The following is a 20,225-nucleotide window of genomic DNA, read 5'->3' as shown; positions in this document are numbered from 1 at the left end:
ATTCAGCTTGAGTGGTTGTTTTTTTACCGACCTTCCAGACGTCCTGCGCTGTTTTCGTACCAAAAACGCGAAGGAAAAAGAACAGAAATAAGTTTAAGGTCCTGACAACTATACCAGTTGATAGGACGCGTAAATAATTAATAAGTTACCACTGCTACCACCTCAGGCAGGCAACTATGTTGTTTACCCCATTAAATTTCGTGGTCCGATTGATCAAATAACTTTTTTCAATTAATTAATATTTCAGTAAGGTATTGGTTGAAATGAAAAAGCTAGTGTCACGAGCGGGATTCGAACTCACGACCTTCGGGTAAATAGCCGCTGCTTTACTACTTCGATCCACTTGGACACCAACTTCCCATTCAATCGAATCTTGATTACCCCAAATTTGAAAATTGGCAAAAAGGAGAGAAAATTCGAAAGGATTTTGAGATGAGAAGTTATTATCCGAGTGGATCGAAGTCACGACAGCTCAAGTCGTAGAGCAGCGGCGTGTTTAGCCGAAGGTCGTGGGTTCGAATCCCGCTCGTGAACTGACTTTTTAATTTCAACCAATACCTTACATAAAGATTAATTAATTGAAAGGAGTTATTTGGTCAATCGGACACGAACTATAATCGAGTTACAAATACTCTAAACCCTATAAACACACCAAAACCACTTGAACATCTGCAGTACAACTGAAGTATACAAGTTGTGAAAGAAAGCCAACAAGATGGACAGATGAAATAAACATTTAGCAGGAGGCAAATGAAGAAGGACAGCCAAAAATAATGGGCACAAAAAGAAAGACTGGGATCATTGCCCAAATGTGCTTTCTCTCTGAGATCATCATAATCGCTAAACAGGTTAACCATCATATGAGGTGTTTCTCCTTCCTGAAAGTCGTGGGTTCGAATCCTGCGCGTTACACTGACTTTTTCATTTCAACCAATACCTTACATATAGATTAATTAATTGAAAGGAGTTATTTGGTCAATCGGACCACGAAATATAATCGAGTTACAAATACTCTAAACCCTATAAACACACCAAAACCACTTGAACATCTTCAGTACAACTGACGTATACAAGTTGTGAAAGAAAGCCAACAAGATGAACAGATGAAATAAAAAATTAGCAGGAGGCAAATGAAGAAGAACAGCCAAAAATAATGGGCACAAAAAGAAAGAATGGGATCATTGCCCAAATGTGCTTTCTCTCTGAGATCATCATAATCGCTAAACAGGTTAACCATCACATGAGGTGTTTTTCCTTCCTGAAGGTCGTGGGTTCGAATCCCGCGCGTTACACTGGCTTTTTCATTTCAACCAATACCTTATATAAAGATTAATTATGTTGTTTACTATAACACTACTAAAAGCTTAGTATAGCCGCATAGTTGATAAAGTCACCTTGTTCAATGGATGTGTAATTCCATTAAAGCTAATATTATTATATATCCCTATTGTATGTACACCTAATAAAATAACTAGCATACCAACAGTTTCCTCCCTGAGGTGGTAGCATTGATACCAACCTAAATACATATAAATATATGCTCATTGCAACAAAAGATTTGTAAAAACATTAAATCAAGTGAATTTGGTTCTGCGTTTTTTGACATTAATCTGCTAAACCTGGGTGAGAATCGAAGTCATCGTCTGATAGACCAAAATAGCAAGTAAAGCCATACTGAAATGTTCAGAAACGACGAAATTGCAGGTCCATCACCCCTCAGATATCTAGTAGAAATCTCACAATTGGGTGAAAGTGCAACATGATCGGCAATAGAGTTTAGAGTTCGAACTAAAAAAAAAAATTTCTCCGCCGATTTCGAAAGACTAGGAATGAATATAATCATATGTAAGGACATAAGAGGTTATTATCGCATCATAAATTAATTAAATAAGTACATAAATATAAATAGAATGATAGAAAAGAGAGGCGTTTCTGGTTTTTATTTTGCACCTAGTGGCCTAGGATGTCATCCAGGTGATGGACTGTCTTAAGGGAAAGCGTCATCATACTACGTCAACGTCAGAGTACGATGATGTCCCGGGACGGATCGAGAACGGAAACGGGCTGGAAACTGTACTGGAGAGGGATAGCCGATGACGTCGAGTCCCCTCCAGCCTGGAGAAGCCTTCTCGACGGCGCACGCCCCCCGGAGTTTCCCTTTTGAGCTTGGGTTCGCTTCAGTCGCACCTTTGCCCCAGCCGTGTAGTGACCGCGTTGCGTTATCTCATCAAACGGCGTTCGACGTGTATCAGTTTATTCTAGTGGTTTACTCGAGGCATCGGCCTACACGACGTCATCCCGAAGGTAAGCACCACCAGGTGATTCTCGGTTTTATGTGTTCAGTGTTCATTACCATCCGTGTCTCAATGGGAAAACGAACTTTCGAATATTGGATCAGGTGTATTTAATTTTTGTCGATGTCTATTGGGCATGGGTTTTTGTTAAGAACCTCATGGGTACGTTAGTTCAACTCGGTACACCACTAACCCCACAACCTGTCAAATATGATACCATGTAAAATGGAACCGTGTATTAATGGAACAGCCCAAGAAATTATGTTAAAAAAAACATGGATTCAAATAGCAATAGTTTCAAAACGTATGTAACACTTATCAACAGTCGACATTCCCATGGCTCTCTGAGTTGCACATCAATAATTAAGAATTAATTAGTTTTATTATCAAATCTTCGTTCCATATCACACTGCAATTCGACAAATTAGTCGAAAGGCCGGTTTTCTGCAAAATTCTATCGTTATCACATATCGTTATCATTTTCATATGTGAAACGTTGGCAGTCAATAAATCAAGTTATTTATCAGTTTTTTCCCATTCTTATGGACGAAATGAAAGATCCAGAAGCTACCAACGAGCTTATATGACAGGACTTTAAATGGACTTTAAAAACCACAGCCACCAGTCGATATATATTAGCTAGTAAACATGAAAAAAGCAAAATTGATAAAAGGAACAATAAATATTTAATTAAGAAGAGGAGATGTTTCATTTATTAATGAAGAAAAAAGCCTGAAGAAACACGTGAAAGAAAAACTAAACTAGAAATCATAGAAGAAAACCCTGGGAATAAAATAATAGTCGAAATATACAATCGAAACAGTATAATTACACAAATAATAAAATTTGAAGTTTCTGTCTTCATCATTTGACTAACAAGATGGGAATTTTAAAAGGTTCAAAAAGGATCCTTACGATTTTTTTTTGGGGGGGGGGATTTACTTCAATTTTATTCGATTTTTTTCTCACGGTCTTTTGAATCATAAAAATTATGAAATAAAAGCACCTAAAAGCTTACATATTTATTGCGAATGAATCTTTTCTATGTTGGACGTTAGAAATCGGTACAAAGGAAGCCGTAGATCGAATGTAAAAGGGAGTAAAAAAAAACCCGAGGGGAGGGTGGTAGGACTCTCACCGAACTGCTGCCCCCCCGGGGGTAAAAGCCTCGGACTAGGGTGAACTCGATTGGGGGAAAAGAAAAGAAAGAAAATCCTCTCACAAACGATGAGCGACAAGAAAGAGGAAGCGGCCGACGAGAAACACAATGAGGGTCAATACATTCCTCCCGACTGCCCCACTGACACTATAAAATATTTTTAGACGTGGCACTCAGAGCGCGCTTCCTCACTGAAGACTCTTTTTCACGGTGAATTTACGTCGATTGTTGTTTCAAGGCGAGAAAAGGACGGCCACGTTTAATAAATCGTTATAGAAAACGCATCAATTTTGACCCGTCTTCCATTAAATGTTATCGATCGCAGCTAACTCTCGTATATCTCGCTATTTTATGCCCCCCGCAAGATTGATCGTGATAATGAGTGATGGAAAGCAATTTTATTTTTAAATATGAAATTGCGTAAAGCTTATACAGCAAGGACATCCGTCATATTATTACTATTTTTTATTTGTACTTTGATTTTAGCATACAGCAATAGTACACTCATATACACATTTTATAATAAATACATACGTACAGATCTCATAATAAATTAATTAATTAAAACAGGAACTCAGAAAAATGAAATAGTTTTGCACAAAAGTAAATAATAACAGTAACACACGTAAAGCGACACTAAAGTCTATATCACAGTATCACACATCAATATCGCTTTCTTATAAAAATGCATATATCAGTTTATACACGTGATATTATTTCGATGAAATGATGCAAATCATTTATAGAATATACGGGAAAATAATTATTACATGACAACGTACTACAACACTCTCATGCCTCTTTCTCGCTCTCTCTTCCTCCTCTCACTCCCTCGCGCTCGCTGTACCTATATCTCCTTACTTTCAAACCTCTTTTTTCCTATTTTTTCTCTCTTGTCTCTCCCTCGTTTTCTCTCAAACGTCCTCTCCTCTGCCACACTCCTCGGTGATACTCCAGCTATCTTGTAACTCTATCCTCAATTCACTATTTTTCGTGATCCGCTTGACAAATTAATAACATTCAATTAATTAAGGTTTTAAGTTGAGATAAAAAATCAGTGTCGGGATCCCGCTCGTGACACTGACTTTTTTATCTGTCCTCAATGTTTTGTCAGTTTTTCTATCCATCTCTCCCTCCCTCTTTCTCTCTCTTCTCTTTCTCTCTCTTCTCTTTCTCTCTTCTCTTTCTCTCTTCTCTTTCTCTCTTCTCTCTCGCTCTTCTCTCTCTCTCTCTCTCTCTCTCTCTCTCTCTCTCTCTCTCTCTCTCTCTCTCTCTCTCTCTCTCTCTCCATTTCTCTTTTTATTTATCTATCTCTCCTTGTNTTATCTTCTCTCATCTTCACACGCTTTATCCGGTTTATTCTCTTTAACAATAATTCTAACTCTTTCTCTGCCCCTCTGGCTCACTCACTCCCCCCTCTCTCTCTCTCTCTCTCTCTCTCTCTCTCTCTCTCTCTCTCTCTCTCTCTCTCTCTCTCGCTCTCTCTCTCTCTCTCTCTCGCTCTCGCACTACTTATTTATCTATGTGTCTAGCTCTCCTTCTTTCACTCACTCTCTCTCCCTCTCTCTCTATCTATCTCCATTATATCTATTTGATATTGCTTCTCATTTTAAAGCTAAACATATTACATTTACACATTCTCAAACTGTAAAATGCTTGTGTCGTACACACTGATTTATAATTCATTCTTTACAAAATCTATAAAACTTTACCATAATTTACGCAATGTTATAAAATTATGTAAATACATATTTATGAGAAATATCTAAAAGCTTTTCTCTCTTTAGGTTATGTTTATATAATATTTAAAAATGTACGTAGACTGTAAAAAGAATTATATTTTTAGTACATGTTTTGTGTTTTGAATTATGTAAACTTTATTTTTATGTACGAATGCTCGTTAAATGTAAGCAAGGTCAATGAAACCTAATTTTGCGAGCTTTTATAAATAAAATGTTCAATTCAATTACATTCTCTCACTCTCACTCCATTATTTTATACTACTGTTTAGTAACAGAAACTTTTCTTTCCAGATTTATATTCACAATTTATAATCCTTGAATTGTATCGAAAAAATCTTTTTGCTCACTTATTATATTAATTATTCTGTCAACTAGAATATTTCGTTCAATAGGTGAATTGAAGTAAATACGTTGTAGTTCAATAACAACATACTGACCACAAAAATCAGGTTATTAGAAGTAATTAATGTTTAATGAATTAGAGTAGAGAAATTAGAAGTAGAGTGAACTTAGATGTACATTGTATTTCACATCAGATGTGAGAATGGTCCTTGAAACCAAATCTTGTGTGATTGATAAATAAAGCGTTCATCACAATCATCATCTCTCTCCCGCGTCTAACCATATCTATCTATTTATGGGCCTTTTCTTCAGATATTCTCTCTATATTTTATCCTTCACATTTTTCGTTTTTTTTTCTATTTCTCAGTATTGCCATTTCTCTTGCAATCCTATTAATATTTAAACCAATCAAATATATTTAGAAATGTATATTACTTTATATTTTATATTTATATATATTTTTTTTTCATTTATTTATTTATTTAGATAAATTTGTTTAACAATTTTACTATTATACAGAAGTTAAAAGCTGTTTTTTTTTCTATTTCTCAGTATTGCCATTTCTCTTGCAATCTTATTTATATTTAAACCAATCAAATATATTTAGAAATGTATATTACTTTATATTTTATATTTATATATATTTTTATTTATTTTTTAATTTAGATAAATTTGTTTAACAATTTTACTATTATACAGAAGTTAACAGCTTTTTTTTTCTATTTCTCAGTATTGCCATTTCTCTTGCAATCTTATTTATATTTAAACCAATCAAGTATATTTAGAAATGTATATTACTTTATATTTTATATATATTTTTTTTAAGATAAATTTGTTTAACAATTTTACTATTATACAGATGTTAAAAGCTGTTGTTATGGAATTTGAAAATTGAATTAATTTTCGATACTCTCCTTTCCTATTTCTCTTGTTATCTATCTCTATGTTAACTAGCTCACTTCCTTTCTTGTCTTTCTTTTTATCTACTCTCATTTCCCCTTTATCGCTTCTGAGTTTACTCACCCTCCCTCCTCTCACTCCATTGCTCACACGCTGTTCACGTAAAATATTAATATTGTTTCAATTTTTCTCTTTGTTATTTGTTGTCTGTACGATTTGCATCCGGTGACGGCTTTTTAGGCTGACCATTTTTCTTAAAGCTCGCCGGTGTTGAATTGAAAATAATTTCAAAAGTGAAAACATTTTTCTTTTAATCCGTTTGATGAATGTTTCTATTTCTTCGTTAATCGTAGCGTTCACGCTGATAAAGCTAATCTGACCAAAGTTCAACAATTGAAAACTTTTAATCTCTATTGTTTTAAAGTTTATTCTTAGAAAAAGTAATTTATTTTTGATTATTTTGAACTTGATTGATTGCTAAAAAAAAGATTAGTAAGATAAAATTCACTTCTAAAATGCGTAAAAAGGAACAAATAGAAAAAGGCATATAAATCGATAGGTCGTTGCAACGGACAATATGCGTGGTATATGAAATATGAAAGAGAATGGTCTTTAATAATTGAATTTAATTTTTGTCTTCCTTCTGGTATATATTTTTTTTTTCTTTTAGAACTGGATCGCTTTTAGAACGAATCGAATAACTGTACACGACCAGTGTAATGTTTATGACTTTTCTTTGCCGTGGGGAAGGCTTTGTTGTGGTCGGTTACTACTGGGTTGCAATTGTCTGCCCGGGTCTTTCTGGCTCAAACCTCAACTGGTCATTATCCTGGGGACGGGCTTCTTTTTTTTTTTCTTCTTCTTCTTTATCGTCCGGGAAAAATCCAGTCTCAGAGGAAAACAGGAACGACGTACGTCGACAGACGTGAGCCCTCCCTTCGCGCCGTCACGCTACCTTTGTATTTATATTATTCTCTTTAACAATCTAGCATTGAACCGGGCCCCCTTTCTACGCCCCTGTTCGTTTTTCGACCACAGTTTAATGCGGTTATTTCAACCGACTTTTCTACCGCCTACACTGTTATCAATTCCTTATAAATCACACTTTCTTTCATCTATCTTTGCTTCGAGTCAGAACTGTATTCGTCATTAGCCCCGGGTGGGAAAAAACGAAACGCAACGGTCCGATGAAAAGTAACTTCGTCTCGATACAAAAGAAGTCTTAGGCCCCCCCTTTGTACCTCCTAGGCGTTCTCGGATGACTCGGGCAAATATTGATTAGGCAAACAGACGAGATAAGCCGCCTTTTCATAAAACTCAAGACGTTTGTTTGTTGCGGCCATGGTTTTGTTTGTCGGTGTTTTTTTCCCATCACCGGGCTGAAAACAAGTTACAGGACAAAAGGAAAATAATAGGGTAATAGTGTTGCCATAGGCACTAGCACGTTCTAAGAGTTCCTGTTTTTTATTCCATTATTGTTAAACTTTGTTAATTTTATAGATTTTGGCTATCTACTCACATATCTCGTATAACTTTTGAGGAATCGATTTCGAAAAACTATACTTTTTACTAATATCAAAACAAGGATATAAAAAAAACAAAATATGAAAAAAATTCTATCTATTGTAGAAGTTAGAATGTCTTGAAAGTTGAAGGTTGTTATTTCATCTTTCCCGCACGCTATCGAGTAGAAAAGTATTAGTGTCGAAAGGCAGAATATCGATATTAATACTTTTTTTCAGTTTTCCTAATGATTTCGATACTTCATCTAAAATTTCAAATGTTTAAGCGTCGAGTAGAATAGTATCAATATCGAAAGGCAAAATACCGATACCAGTATTGTACCGATTTTTATTCTTTTTGTCTAATATTGTCGATAGTTCCTCAAAGGTTCCAATGTTTAAGCATTGAGTAGATACTAGTATCGAACACCAAAATATTGATATCGATATTGGAAACCTCAGTTACAGATATTAGAAAAGTACTCGTATGGACAGTGATATCACGATATGAAAAAAGTATTGATACTTTTTCGATTCTTTTGCTATTTTCCAACTCATTCCAATTCTTCACTAACACTGTTGACTGAGTAAAGTACCGAAGGAAAATTATGGAGTAGAAGTACTTGTATCGTATGGCGATATCATTGATACCGGTAAATTATCGAGACTTTATCCGCCTTCCTACTCATTCCGATACCACACCAAAAGTATCAAATGAGTACAGGAATCGAAAGAACAGTATGGAGTAAAAGTGCTAGTATCATACGACGGTATTGACCTATTTCCATTTGCTGTTTCTACTCATTGAGATATTTCATCGAAATTATCAGAAAAATAAAATTATAGAGTAGAAATGTGTCAAAATCCCGAGACTCTGCGCGTTTGTAAATATTTCTTAATGGACAGGTTACGAAAGCTTCTACCACAATATCATTGCTCATAGTATAAATATATTTGCAATCGAATTTTAACATCTCTACATAAAACAAAACAAAAATTATTTAAAAAATCAATTTTCAATCCTTTTATTTTAGAACGAACCATTTAATAATCAATTATGTAATGTTTCAATTAAATTTACATGCTAGTAGCAAAACATCGACTATTAATTTAATATTTATTTAGAAATCGTGAGATGCGGTCTGGTGTGATGTAGGTTTCAGAAAAACATTTTCTTTATCGTGCCAACGTTTCGATCTTTATTGAAATCATCTTCAGGGCTCAAAGTGTTTGTCTTCTGTGTAATTGTGCCATTCTTGCGTGTCGTGTGTGGGCACTCTCGACACGACACGCAAGAATGGCACAATTACACAGAAGACACACTTTGATCTCTGAAGATGATCTCAATAAACATCGAAACGTTGGCACGATAAAGAAAATGTTTTTCTGAAACCTACATCACACCAGACCGCATCTCATGATTTCTAAATTAATATCGATTAACGGTCACTAATCACATATTAATTTAATAATCAGACACTAGGAAGTGCCGTAAAATTTTTTTGGAAATATGTAGAGCGTTCGGTTTATGCCAAAATCTCAGAAAAGGATTGAAATAAAAAAAGAATAGTTTGCTTACAACTGTATAAAATGTTATATCTATGTGTGTGTTTTTTATATGTAGATATATTTTTTTAATCTGTATGCATCGATATACCTTCAGTTAATAATGCCACGTAGCATCTTCCTGAGTGAAATTTAGAACAAAAAAAATGCCTTTCACTTGTAAGTTGTTTAGAAACTGAAGATTTCCCTCGTAGGATGTCACACCGCTTGTCATTTCATCTAGGCCATGCCGGTAGAAAAAAGAAAAGTCTGAACCTAATTGTCCATGGAAGGAAGTTTTCCTTTCTGCCCGAAGGTGTTCTTCAGTCGGACTCCCTCGTACCCGGAGAGTACCTGATCCTATTTTCAACCGTCGGCCTCAATAAAAACAGTTTTAAGGGCTTTATTCTTTGTGTTCGGATTACACAAACCTGGCTTTTTTATAGCTTTTACCCTCTCGCTCTGTCTTGTCGGATCGAGTTTCTGATTCGACCCCGTTGACGGACGAGAAACGCGTTTATATGAGCAACTAGGATAAAATATAAATCTTGCCGAGTCCAATCCACCTTTTTGACGTACTCGAACACCTTTTCTTCGACGTGTTAATATAATTAAAGCGCGGTGGTACAACGGTTAGCAGACAATGCGCCAGTGTCGTGTTCAGAACCCTTCTAGCATTTGACACGATCAGGACGGTTTGCTTGAATAAGTTGTGAATAGAAATGAAAACTTAACACAAAAAGCTTTTTGCATGTTCCGATTCAGTTTTTTCCTCGGTTATAATCTTTCATCTGTAAAAGACTTTCCCTTTCGTGTTTCAGTAGAACTTGAGTACTTTAACACAGTGACGAGTTATGAAATCCTTTTTAAAATTGGCTTCTTTCATTCATGCAATTTTTGAGATCCCTGTGTAATATTTCAAAGAATAAAATCAAGTTTAAAGCCTCACACATTTAGGGGGCGTAAAGGCAAATATTATTTCAGGTAGTTTTCTTATCTGCGCAGTATTTGATATGGTATCCATTTCTAAGGGAGAAATGAAAGATTGAAGGATAGTTGATCTCTTTCTTCTCTGAACGGTTACCAACTTTTTATAATTACTCCAAAAATAATAAGGGTGTTTCTGCACCCAGAATCACTATCATTGATGATAGATTCACTAATTTCGTGGTCCGCTTGATCAATTAATATATTACAATTAATTAAGGTTTTTAGTTGAGATAAAAAAGTCAATGGCACGAGCGGGATTCGAACCCACGATCTTCGGCTTGATACGCCGCTGCTCTACCACTTGAGCTATCGTGACCTCGATCCTCTCGAACACCAACTTCCATTGACTTTTTTATCTCAACTAAAAACCTTAATTAATTGTAATATATTAATTGGTGAAGCGGACCACGAAATTAGTGAATTTAATGATTTAAAATGAAGTATACTTCACTAAAGCTCTCCGTGGCCATTTCATTTGTCGTCGAGAATCCAATCCGATTACACGACATTTGAAAATTGGCGGCAAAGAGGAGAGAAAATTCGAAATGATTTTGAGATGAGAAGTTAGTGTCCGAGTGGATCGAAGTCACGATAGCTCAAGTTGTAGAGCAGCGGCGTATCTAGCCGAAGGTCGTGGGTTCGAATCCCGCTCGTACCATTGACTTTTTTTCTCAACTAAAAACATAATTAATTGTAATCATTGATAATGTCTGACTTGTGCGTTCTTGCGTATTGTTGATGAATCGGTGGTCTTGAGCTTTAGGTTAGAATACCGTCGATAACAAACATATGGCTTTTGTCCAAAACGTTTGATTATTTCAGACAGAAGTGCTTTGTTCATGGCAGAAACATAATAAATACTAACTATTCAGAAATCGTGAGTTGCGGTCTGGTGTGATGTAGGTTTCAGAAAAACATTTTCTTTATTGTGCCAACGTTTCGATCTTTATTGAGATCATCTTCAGTGCCTGGGATTTACAAACATTGTTTAAATTTGACAAATACATGTAGGATGTGGAAAAAAGTGAATTTATACAATGCCCTTCGTCGGCTCTTTTCACCTCAAAGAAGCCGCCTCCTTATACAGAAATGTCTTCCTATACCGACTTCCTTCCCCACCCCTTCAAAATCCAACGTATATAAACATAAAACAGCATATCTCACTGGCACTCTCAACACGACACAGGCATGGCACACACGCCGAAAACACACTTTGAGTGAGTAGAAATACTTTGATTGAATATTAAAAAAATATTTTTTTTGCATTGTATAAATTAACTTTCTTACACATCCTACATGTATTTGTCAAATTTAAACAATGTTTGTAAATCCCAGGCCCTGAAGATGATCTCAATAAAGATCGAAACGTTGGCACGTTAAAGAAAATGTTTTTCTGAAACCTACATCACACCAGACCGCATCTCACGATTTCCGAATAATCATCGACTAACGGTCACTAACTACCACACATAAATGCTTACGTTTATAGCATTCAATTAAATTTCCCAACAATTAATTAGTTTTCTTTTTGCCACAAGTTAAATAACAGACTTACTAGTATCGTACATATAATATATAATGTGATATTAAAAAACGTACGGGTACTTTTTCCATTTTCTACTCATTCTCTTAACTTACCCAAAGGGTCGATTCAGTATTAAAAGAGAAGAAACGAGTAGTGATGTACTAGTATCGAGTGACGGTATCCTGAAGCTAATAAATTGTGGATAAAAGTGTCGAGTAGAAAAGTACTCGTGCCGAATGATGTAATACCGATACTTGCAAAGATACTTTTTCAGCTTCTACACATTGCAATACCTTACCAAAATTATCGAATCTCTTTACAGATCCAAAAGTATCGAGTAGAAACGTACTGGTATCGGATGGCGTAATACTGGTTCCAGCAGAACATTTCCCGATTGTGCCCATTTCGATATTTCACCGAAATTATCGACTGAGTCAAAGTATCGAGAAGAAAAATGCTCGTACCGAATGATGTAGTACCGGTACTTGCATTTTCAGCTTCTGCTCATTTCGATACCTCACCAAAATTATCGAATGATTCAAAGTATCGAGTAGAAAGTACTACAACCGGATGGCGTAGACACGTTTCCCGCTTCTGCTCATTTCGATATTTCACCGAAATTATCGAATGAGTCAAAATATCGAGTAGAAACGTACTAGTACGGATTGAGTAATACTGGTTCCAGCTGATACATTTCCCGCTTCTGCTCATTTCGATGCCTCACAAAAACTATGCTTCTTCAAGTTGCTGTAATTCTTATTCGGAGATCGTAAGATGTGGTCTGGTGTGACGTAGGTTTTAGAAAAACATTTTCTTTTACGTCGATTTCGATCTTTATTGAGATCATCTTCAGGGCTCAAAGTGTTTGTTTTCCGTGTAGACGTGTCATTCTTGTGTGTCGTGTTGAAGAGTGCCGGGGGCAGAAAACAAACACTTGGAGCCCTGAAGATGATCTCAATAAAGATCGAAACGTTGGCACGATAAAGAAAAGGTTTTCTAAAGTCACACAAGCTTAAAAAAAAGTAGGCATTAAGATTTTGAAACTTACTGAAAAACTAACTAATTAGACTGGTTTACATTCTTCATGCATGTTTATATACTATGTTCAACTGTTGTTTTCTTCTTTTCACCAGGTAATTACAAATAACTCAAAGTGTTTGTTTTCTGCGTATGAAGATGATCTCAATAAAGATCGAAACGTTGGCACGATAAAGAAAATGTTTTTCTAAAACTACGTCACACCAGATCGCATCTCATGATCTCCGAATAATCATTAACTAACGGTCACTAAACATCACACATTGCTGTAATTATTTCAATCTCCTGCAAGGCGCACTGGCATCTCTCAGAGTAGCGTCTTCGGTTCGTTACTATATTGAGTAAAAACTGCCGATTTCCCTTCCCGTCCTGATACAATAATCCTAACATACGCTTGTGACGCTGCCGTTTTATCCTACAAACCCCGTTAAACCTCATTGAGCTCTCCAGGCACACCTACATTCCCTTGTACAATGGCAAAATCCAAAAATATAACCATCACTCTTCCTCCAAACTCATATAATCTCACCCCTTCCTACCAAAAACGTCATCCGCTTCCTACGGCTGTATCTAGGCAAGCGTCTAACCTGGAATCCTCATACACGATTTAAAAGGACGATAACGATTATTTAAAGGCAGCATAATCCATACACCCAATACTGAAGCCAATATGGCCAAACTACGGGACATAGCTATGGGGTTCAACCAGAACTTCCAATCACCGCCCATACAGACTCTAAAAATCATCAATGCATAGATACATTTTCATCGTTCTATGTTTCTAACAGCACCATCCATAACGAACTAAATTTTTTTTTTGTAAAGCAAGTTGCAATATGAAGATACAAAAAATTCCACACTAATCTCCAATCCTACTCTCATCCTCATGTGCAAACAACTTTCGTTTAGTTCTCTTCCAAATAATCCTCCTCGATATCTGGAGGCTTGTCCTCAGAGAGTGCGATTACAAGTAATCCATGACTTAGGAGTTCTATCACTGGACAGCTTCATAATTCGATTTATTATGTGATTTATGTAAGTTATTGCCCCACGCACAGATATTTTCTCAATAATAAAAATAATAAATTCCTGCTATTTATAATAAACCGACTGTATTCATCAGTGCATTGTTTCATTACTGTAGTATGTTGTTTAACCTTGCCTACTATTTTCGCTTGTATGTATTTTATGTAATGTGATGAAATGATTCCATTAGTGAGAACTTGTGTACTCATTCGATATTGTAACATACTTTTAAAGTAATTGGAATTGTTTTATTATATGAAAAGAATAAAATAACAAAGTAAAACACATCAGGTTTCTCAAGTTACTGCTGAGTACTAGGTGCCACTACCCTGATTATTTAAAAAAAGCTGAGATTCTGAGATTTTTTTAAACAATTTGACTAAAGAAATAAGGAAAGAAAACTGCAGTAGGTCAGAAGGAAAAAGATATCCGAGTCTAAAATCACTAGGAACCTGAAAATAACGTTTAACAGCAATTCTAGCCATAATCGTATAGCAAAAATTTCAATAATGCCAGACTTTTTCATTATTTTCCGATTACATAGAGAAAGGAGAAAAAGTAAAATAGAGTGCCAGCGAAATTGTTTGGAGTTTCATAAAATCCTAGGAAACTCGTATTTTTCTAGTAGCTCAGTAGTATTATCTATAAAAATAAACAAATTTCGGCTATTTTTCAAAAATTCGTTGTTGGAAAGTGATGAGTTCACGCAAAATCGAAGCTTTCTGAAAGATTTTACCTAGTAAGTTTATTTGTTATGGTGTAAACAAGTTTTGCAGGTCAGGATGTTTACTAGATGCATAAAAATTGATCGGAGAAACTAATATTTTTCAGACTATAAGACAAATTTCGCTGTGTGGGTTATTCTAAATTTTTATATTGACTCGTCATCATTCACGCTGTGTGGAAATGAAATGGCAATGAACGCTGATTGCCTGTGGAGAAAGAGAACGGGCGAACGACTGTGTTTCCTCACCGCAGGTGCTGGCGAACATTGCCACAGTTTGAGGAGAAAGCACCACTCGGATTTGTCGAATTCTCTATTGGGACAGCCGTTAAAGGTTTCATTTTGAAAAAAGGCATTGCAAATGATAGAAATCAAGTGAAAAAAGAACCTTCGGAGGTGTGCACTTCGCCCTTTTATCGACGAGGCGAGACGAAGGGAAGAGACGTATATTTACCAGGGCCGGTGATGCAGAAATAATTCCAATTTCCTGCTCCTCTCCCCGTTCGGAGGACGCTTTGTCCCAACGACCTGAACGTAAAATCCTTATTGGTACAAGAAGCGAAATGCCACAACGCGTCCAACAGACCGAAACAGCGAGACTACGAGGACCGAGATGTTCGGAAACGACTAACCTACAGAGTCCCAGCAGACATTTTTGTTAGTTTACCAATTGGAATTTTAACGAACCCTGGTCATCACCTGCTCGTACCTGGTCCGACCCCTTCTATTTGCTCATAGTACTGAGCCAAATCTCGCCTGATACAGCGACAATAGGAGAACGACAATAAACTATAGTTGATATAACTGATGGCAGATTAAAACGAGGTTTTGTATTTTCCAAACCTATTCTATTTTTCCTAATTCTTTAGTTCAGTTCAATCGACTCGATCTTTTCCTTAAGTACTGTTAGATCATTGCCTGTTATTTGCTTCATCTCTCGGTCTTCTTGATATCTTTGGTTGTCTTAAGCTATGCTTCGCATTCGAATATGGGGCAGTGTTCTTCCTCCTCATTGCATAACCTACGAATAGGATCAAGATTGAGTCCATTTTATGAAGGTGGTTTCCCAGATGCCAGTGAGCCTATCTCTCCCCTGAGTTTTACCCTTTCCAGATGTAACTGTGCCTTCCAATTTGGCTGAGGGGTTCATCATAAGTGTACTGTGTCTGGCACCTCTGGAGTTCGTTCTTTTGTGGACCCATTGTGAGATGGAATTGTCCTTGTCATCCCAAGCATAGATTCAAGACAGACCCTCATCCAGTTTGTCTGCTTTTTTAATTAGAATTCCTTTGTGACCTGGAACCTAAAATATGTCCTGGTTTTATGTTTAGTAGGTTGTGGAGATTTTCGATACTTTCATTGACTATTTTGGATGTCTTATTTTCATAGTGCTTGTAAGACTGCTTGATTTTTTTTGTCAAAGGCACTTTTAAAATGTACTGTAGCATAAGCATTGAAGCATTCATGATTGCTGTACGAGGTATACTTCGCTAATGAGTCTGATTACTAATATTTTGGCTTCCACAAAATATATAGTAAATTCCTTAATTAATTTTTGAGTTTCCTTCCTACTTCCTTAGTCTAGTTCAATCTACTCAATCTTGTCTTGAGAAGTATTAGGTCATTGACTGTCATTGCTGCAATCCTTTTTTCCAGGGTCTTTCAAAGATAACATATACTGGCACTTTCTTCCTCATCACATTACCTACAAATGGAGACATTGCATATCACTTCCCTGAGCTGAATCATACTGAAAGGCAGCAGTTGACATTCAATCATTCTAAACAGAACGAGTTATCTGTACCACCTCAACTTTGACAGTTTGAACGATTTCATTGCAAATTAACACTGTACACATGGCTGTGTAAAAAAACTGCGCGTAAGTCTACAAATTTATTATCGACATTGAAACGAAGTATCGAGCTTAAATTGTTACGGTAATAAGTCTAACATCTAGTTTTTTAGAGTAACTGCTTTGTTTTTGATTTCTGAACAAAAGAAGACGATATCAACCATTAGATATCCGTCCTCTATTATCATTTTAGTCAAAAAGTAGTCAATAGTTTTTTCTAAAATCTGTTTTCATATGTTAACTTTCTAGTAGTTAAAAAGTTAATTTTTTTTACAGGAAAATGGGGGAGAGACGTGGAACGAAAGCTCTGGAGATGTGGTGCAAGAGGGTGACACAAGGGTACCCGGGGGTCAAGGTGGAGAACATGACCACCTCTTGGAGGGACGGAATGGCCTTCTGCGCCATGATCCACCACTTCAGGCCAGATCTCATGTAAGTGTTGTCAACCCCGTAGAAAGTTTTCGGTATTCCAGTTGGCAAAGGAACGAAGGGCCTCTTGTGAATGCAAAACACTTATCATTTCCATAGTTGGCGGAGGTCCATTTAGCACGATGGAACATCGGGTGAAATTGGCTTTCTACCGAAACGCTTGGTCGTCGGTTTTAAATAGTGGAGAAATCGTTGATAGTTTCTTCTCTCATCGTAAACAACATCTAATTCATTCAGTAGGATTTTATTGAAAAGATTGCCTTTTAGCAGATTAAACGTTAACAAGACAATTAGAACCAAAGCATAGGCCGGTTTGTGACACAACATACAGAATCATTTTAAAATTGATCAAGTAAAACGTTAAAATAGCGACACGCTGTGTTTTGCCACATGTTTTATTTTTTATATGACTGAAGGCAGTTTTAGTAAAGCATATGTACACCATATGGTCGTCAGTTAAAAAATCAGACGATCAAATAAACAGTTTAGAATTTTACAAAAATACAGAAATTTACAACAAAAAAAATTATATAATATTATTTTTATTATACACGTAAACTTAATCAAAGTTCAATAAGTGTGTGATTTAATAAATAGCTTAAGTGTGGACCCTGATCACTGTACTGGGTCCGTCTATTCTCGCTGGTTAACGTGGATGTACTCTCGCAGATCAACAAACACAATAAAACTGCTGTAAAATCTTATTACCAAGCTTTTATTAAATGAAAACTCCATAACCAAGAAATTGAGTCATTTGTGTTTTCTCATATTACCACTGGCCAGTAAAAGTCATATCACTCCCATGAGTTTTTCCCTAAGTTTATTATGTCAGGCAGGAGTTGGCATTATTCTAAACACGAACGAGTTATTTTACAAACTGAACAGTTTGAACAATTGCATCGCAGAATAACACTGTACACATGGCCGTCGGAGAAATTAGTAATCGATACTAGATCGCGTTAAAGAGAACTGTAGGAGAATAATCAATCACTGAAGAAGGCGTGAATTTAAAACGTGTTTGAATGAAACGTACTTAGGCGAGAGGTGATAGACCGAGTGAAGTGATCCGTGTCGATCAGTTTAACATGTGTTCACCGACTCGAAGACTAACAACCGCCGACTTCCGTTTGTTTTGTTTATTTTAATTACACTGTAACCACTCGAGAAAGAACTTGATTTAAATTAAAGTTGATTGTTCGGAACGGCCGATGATTTACTTTGTCTTCACCCTCAATCATTGACAAGTACTTCCGAGTCATCATCACAAACTTCTTGCCGGTGTACCTCAGGGTTCAGGCGTACCATGTGTACGCAGCTGACCTCCCATCATATCCTCAAACCAACTACCTTAGATCATACAGCTTTCATTGATCCATTTCCACTCTGAACCTTCAGGAACAACTTAAACTACTGAAATTCTAATCCAGAATCCACATAACCTTCACTGCAAAAAAGATCCCCTCCTAATTGCAGACATCTAAGACTACAATTGACAAATGCCTGACGTTGAATCCTCCCACAAGATTGAAATGACAGAGAACATTAACGACTTTATAACACCATTATGAGGCCGATGTAGACTTACGGACTGGAAGTTGAGCCATACATTTGAATATCCACCGCGTCCAAAGTGTCCAATCCATAATTCCTTGATGTTCACGTTTATGTGTCCAACGAAACTACCCATATAGAAACTTTCATCCAAGATGTAATCCATTCCCATTATCGCCAATTTCATACAAATCTCCCTATCACCATAAATCCTCAAATACAAAAACTCTCATCCGGACGAATTCCCTCTTACCCTCTTCGCCGATAAAATAGAGAAGACATAAGACTTAGGAGTTCTGCCAGTGGGTATTTTCTCCACTCTTGTTTATTGATGTTAAATACTCATTGTTACTTGTTACCCAATAGAAGATAGTCGTAATATACTTTAAATAAAAAAAATCCCCGCGCTCCTATCTGACGTTTCATCTTCTTCTGATTTACCGTTTCACAAACCGCCCAATCAACACTATTACGTTATTCTTAGTTCCTGTAGTTAAACGTTTTACCATCTAGGATAAAATTAGTTGTTTAACGCTTCTTTTATCGGGTTTTGACAGCGGTCGAAGAGACCTGTGAACGAAGGAAGCGAGTGCCTTTTTCCCCTCGCAAGTGGCCCATTAGGTCACGGGGGTCACCAGCCAATCCGGCAATTATACAGCAATAACCGACTCCCCGTGGGAATTGGACCCACGGACCCGGCAAATAAAATATCGAGGGAATGTAAAATAATGATAATCCGCTGCAGCTGGAAAAGTTGCGAGGGCTGGATTTCGGGAGGTGCCGTCGACCCGGTGGCCGTCTCCGCGTCCTTGTGTCCGCTCGTAAATCACAATCGATCCCCGCTCGCCGAACCCATTGTGCAATTTTTAACGATTTAGAAATTCGGGTTAATAATTTTGTTTTAATTTGTTTGTCCTTGGAAGGCCGTGGCTGACCTCTTTTCCTTCCCCTAGCCTTCGGGAGATCCTCGAAATTCGAACGAAACCAGAAATTCCCGTTTTCTTCGCGTCCATCGCTCTTCCGTCCAGCCCACTTTTCTCAATAGGGCTAACGACGTTTGCTTTTCCGGGTCATTCCACGTCCTGGGAAATGAGAAGCGCACAAAACAAAATCACCTACGCATAAATTATTTACTGCTGACGGAAAGCCTTAAAGACAATTTTAAAAGCGTATTTTCTTGGAGTTACCCAGTGTATTGGTGTTCATAAACTTAAAAAAAATCAACATCAACGAAACAAAACTATTACAAAAAGGACCAAAACAAAACATAAAATCCACTAACACAGACCGTAATATAACGCTAAGGGGATCGCTGTAGCCGAGTGGTTAGCGTGATAGACTCTCGGTTCGTGGACTCCGCGTTCGATTCCCACCGTCCCACTGGTCCTTTTTTTCACCATACCCTTTTTCCATTAATATAATAAAGGGCTTCTCAAAGTTTTTAGCCAGCGGACCCCCTCGCTCAATTATTTAAAATTAGATACTTACAGTAAAGGTAGTAAATTAAAGTTTTATAAATTAGCATTAGCCAATCCATTGCTAATTAGGTGATAGAGAGGGATATCAGTAAAAACAAACATTAGATTGACATAATTTTTAAAAAGAT

At 36.6% G+C, this 20,225-nt stretch overlaps 1 protein-coding gene across 5 annotated transcripts in view; it reads left to right on the top strand.

Moving 5' to 3' along the window:
- Positions 1 to 2,160: 2,160 nt before the first annotated feature.
- LOC106661452 (MICAL-like protein 1) overlaps positions 2,161 to 20,225 on the top strand; it is a 53,689-nt gene continuing 35,624 nt past the window's right edge. For 4 of the 5 annotated variants that reach the window (XR_002909984.1, XR_001339735.2, XM_014384855.2 and 1 more), the window contains exons 1-2: positions 2,161 to 2,304; positions 16,916 to 17,071. Coding sequence is in view for 3 of the 5 variants with exons in the window: in XM_014384855.2 (XP_014240341.1) it covers positions 16,920 to 17,071 (152 nt within the window). In the remaining 2 variants the exon portion in view is untranslated. Of the gene's footprint in view, positions 2,305 to 16,551; positions 16,667 to 16,915; positions 17,072 to 20,225 lie in introns of those variants that run through there. The other variant, XM_014384854.2, reaches the window with a different exon arrangement.

The sequence above is a fragment of the Cimex lectularius genome, unplaced genomic scaffold (genome assembly GCF_000648675.2).
Source record: "Cimex lectularius strain Harlan isolate CLEC.00 unplaced genomic scaffold, Clec_2.1 scaffold16, whole genome shotgun sequence".
In the NCBI taxonomy this organism is placed as follows: domain Eukaryota; kingdom Metazoa; phylum Arthropoda; class Insecta; order Hemiptera; family Cimicidae; genus Cimex; species Cimex lectularius.
This window is presented reverse-complemented; position numbering and strand designations above follow the sequence as displayed.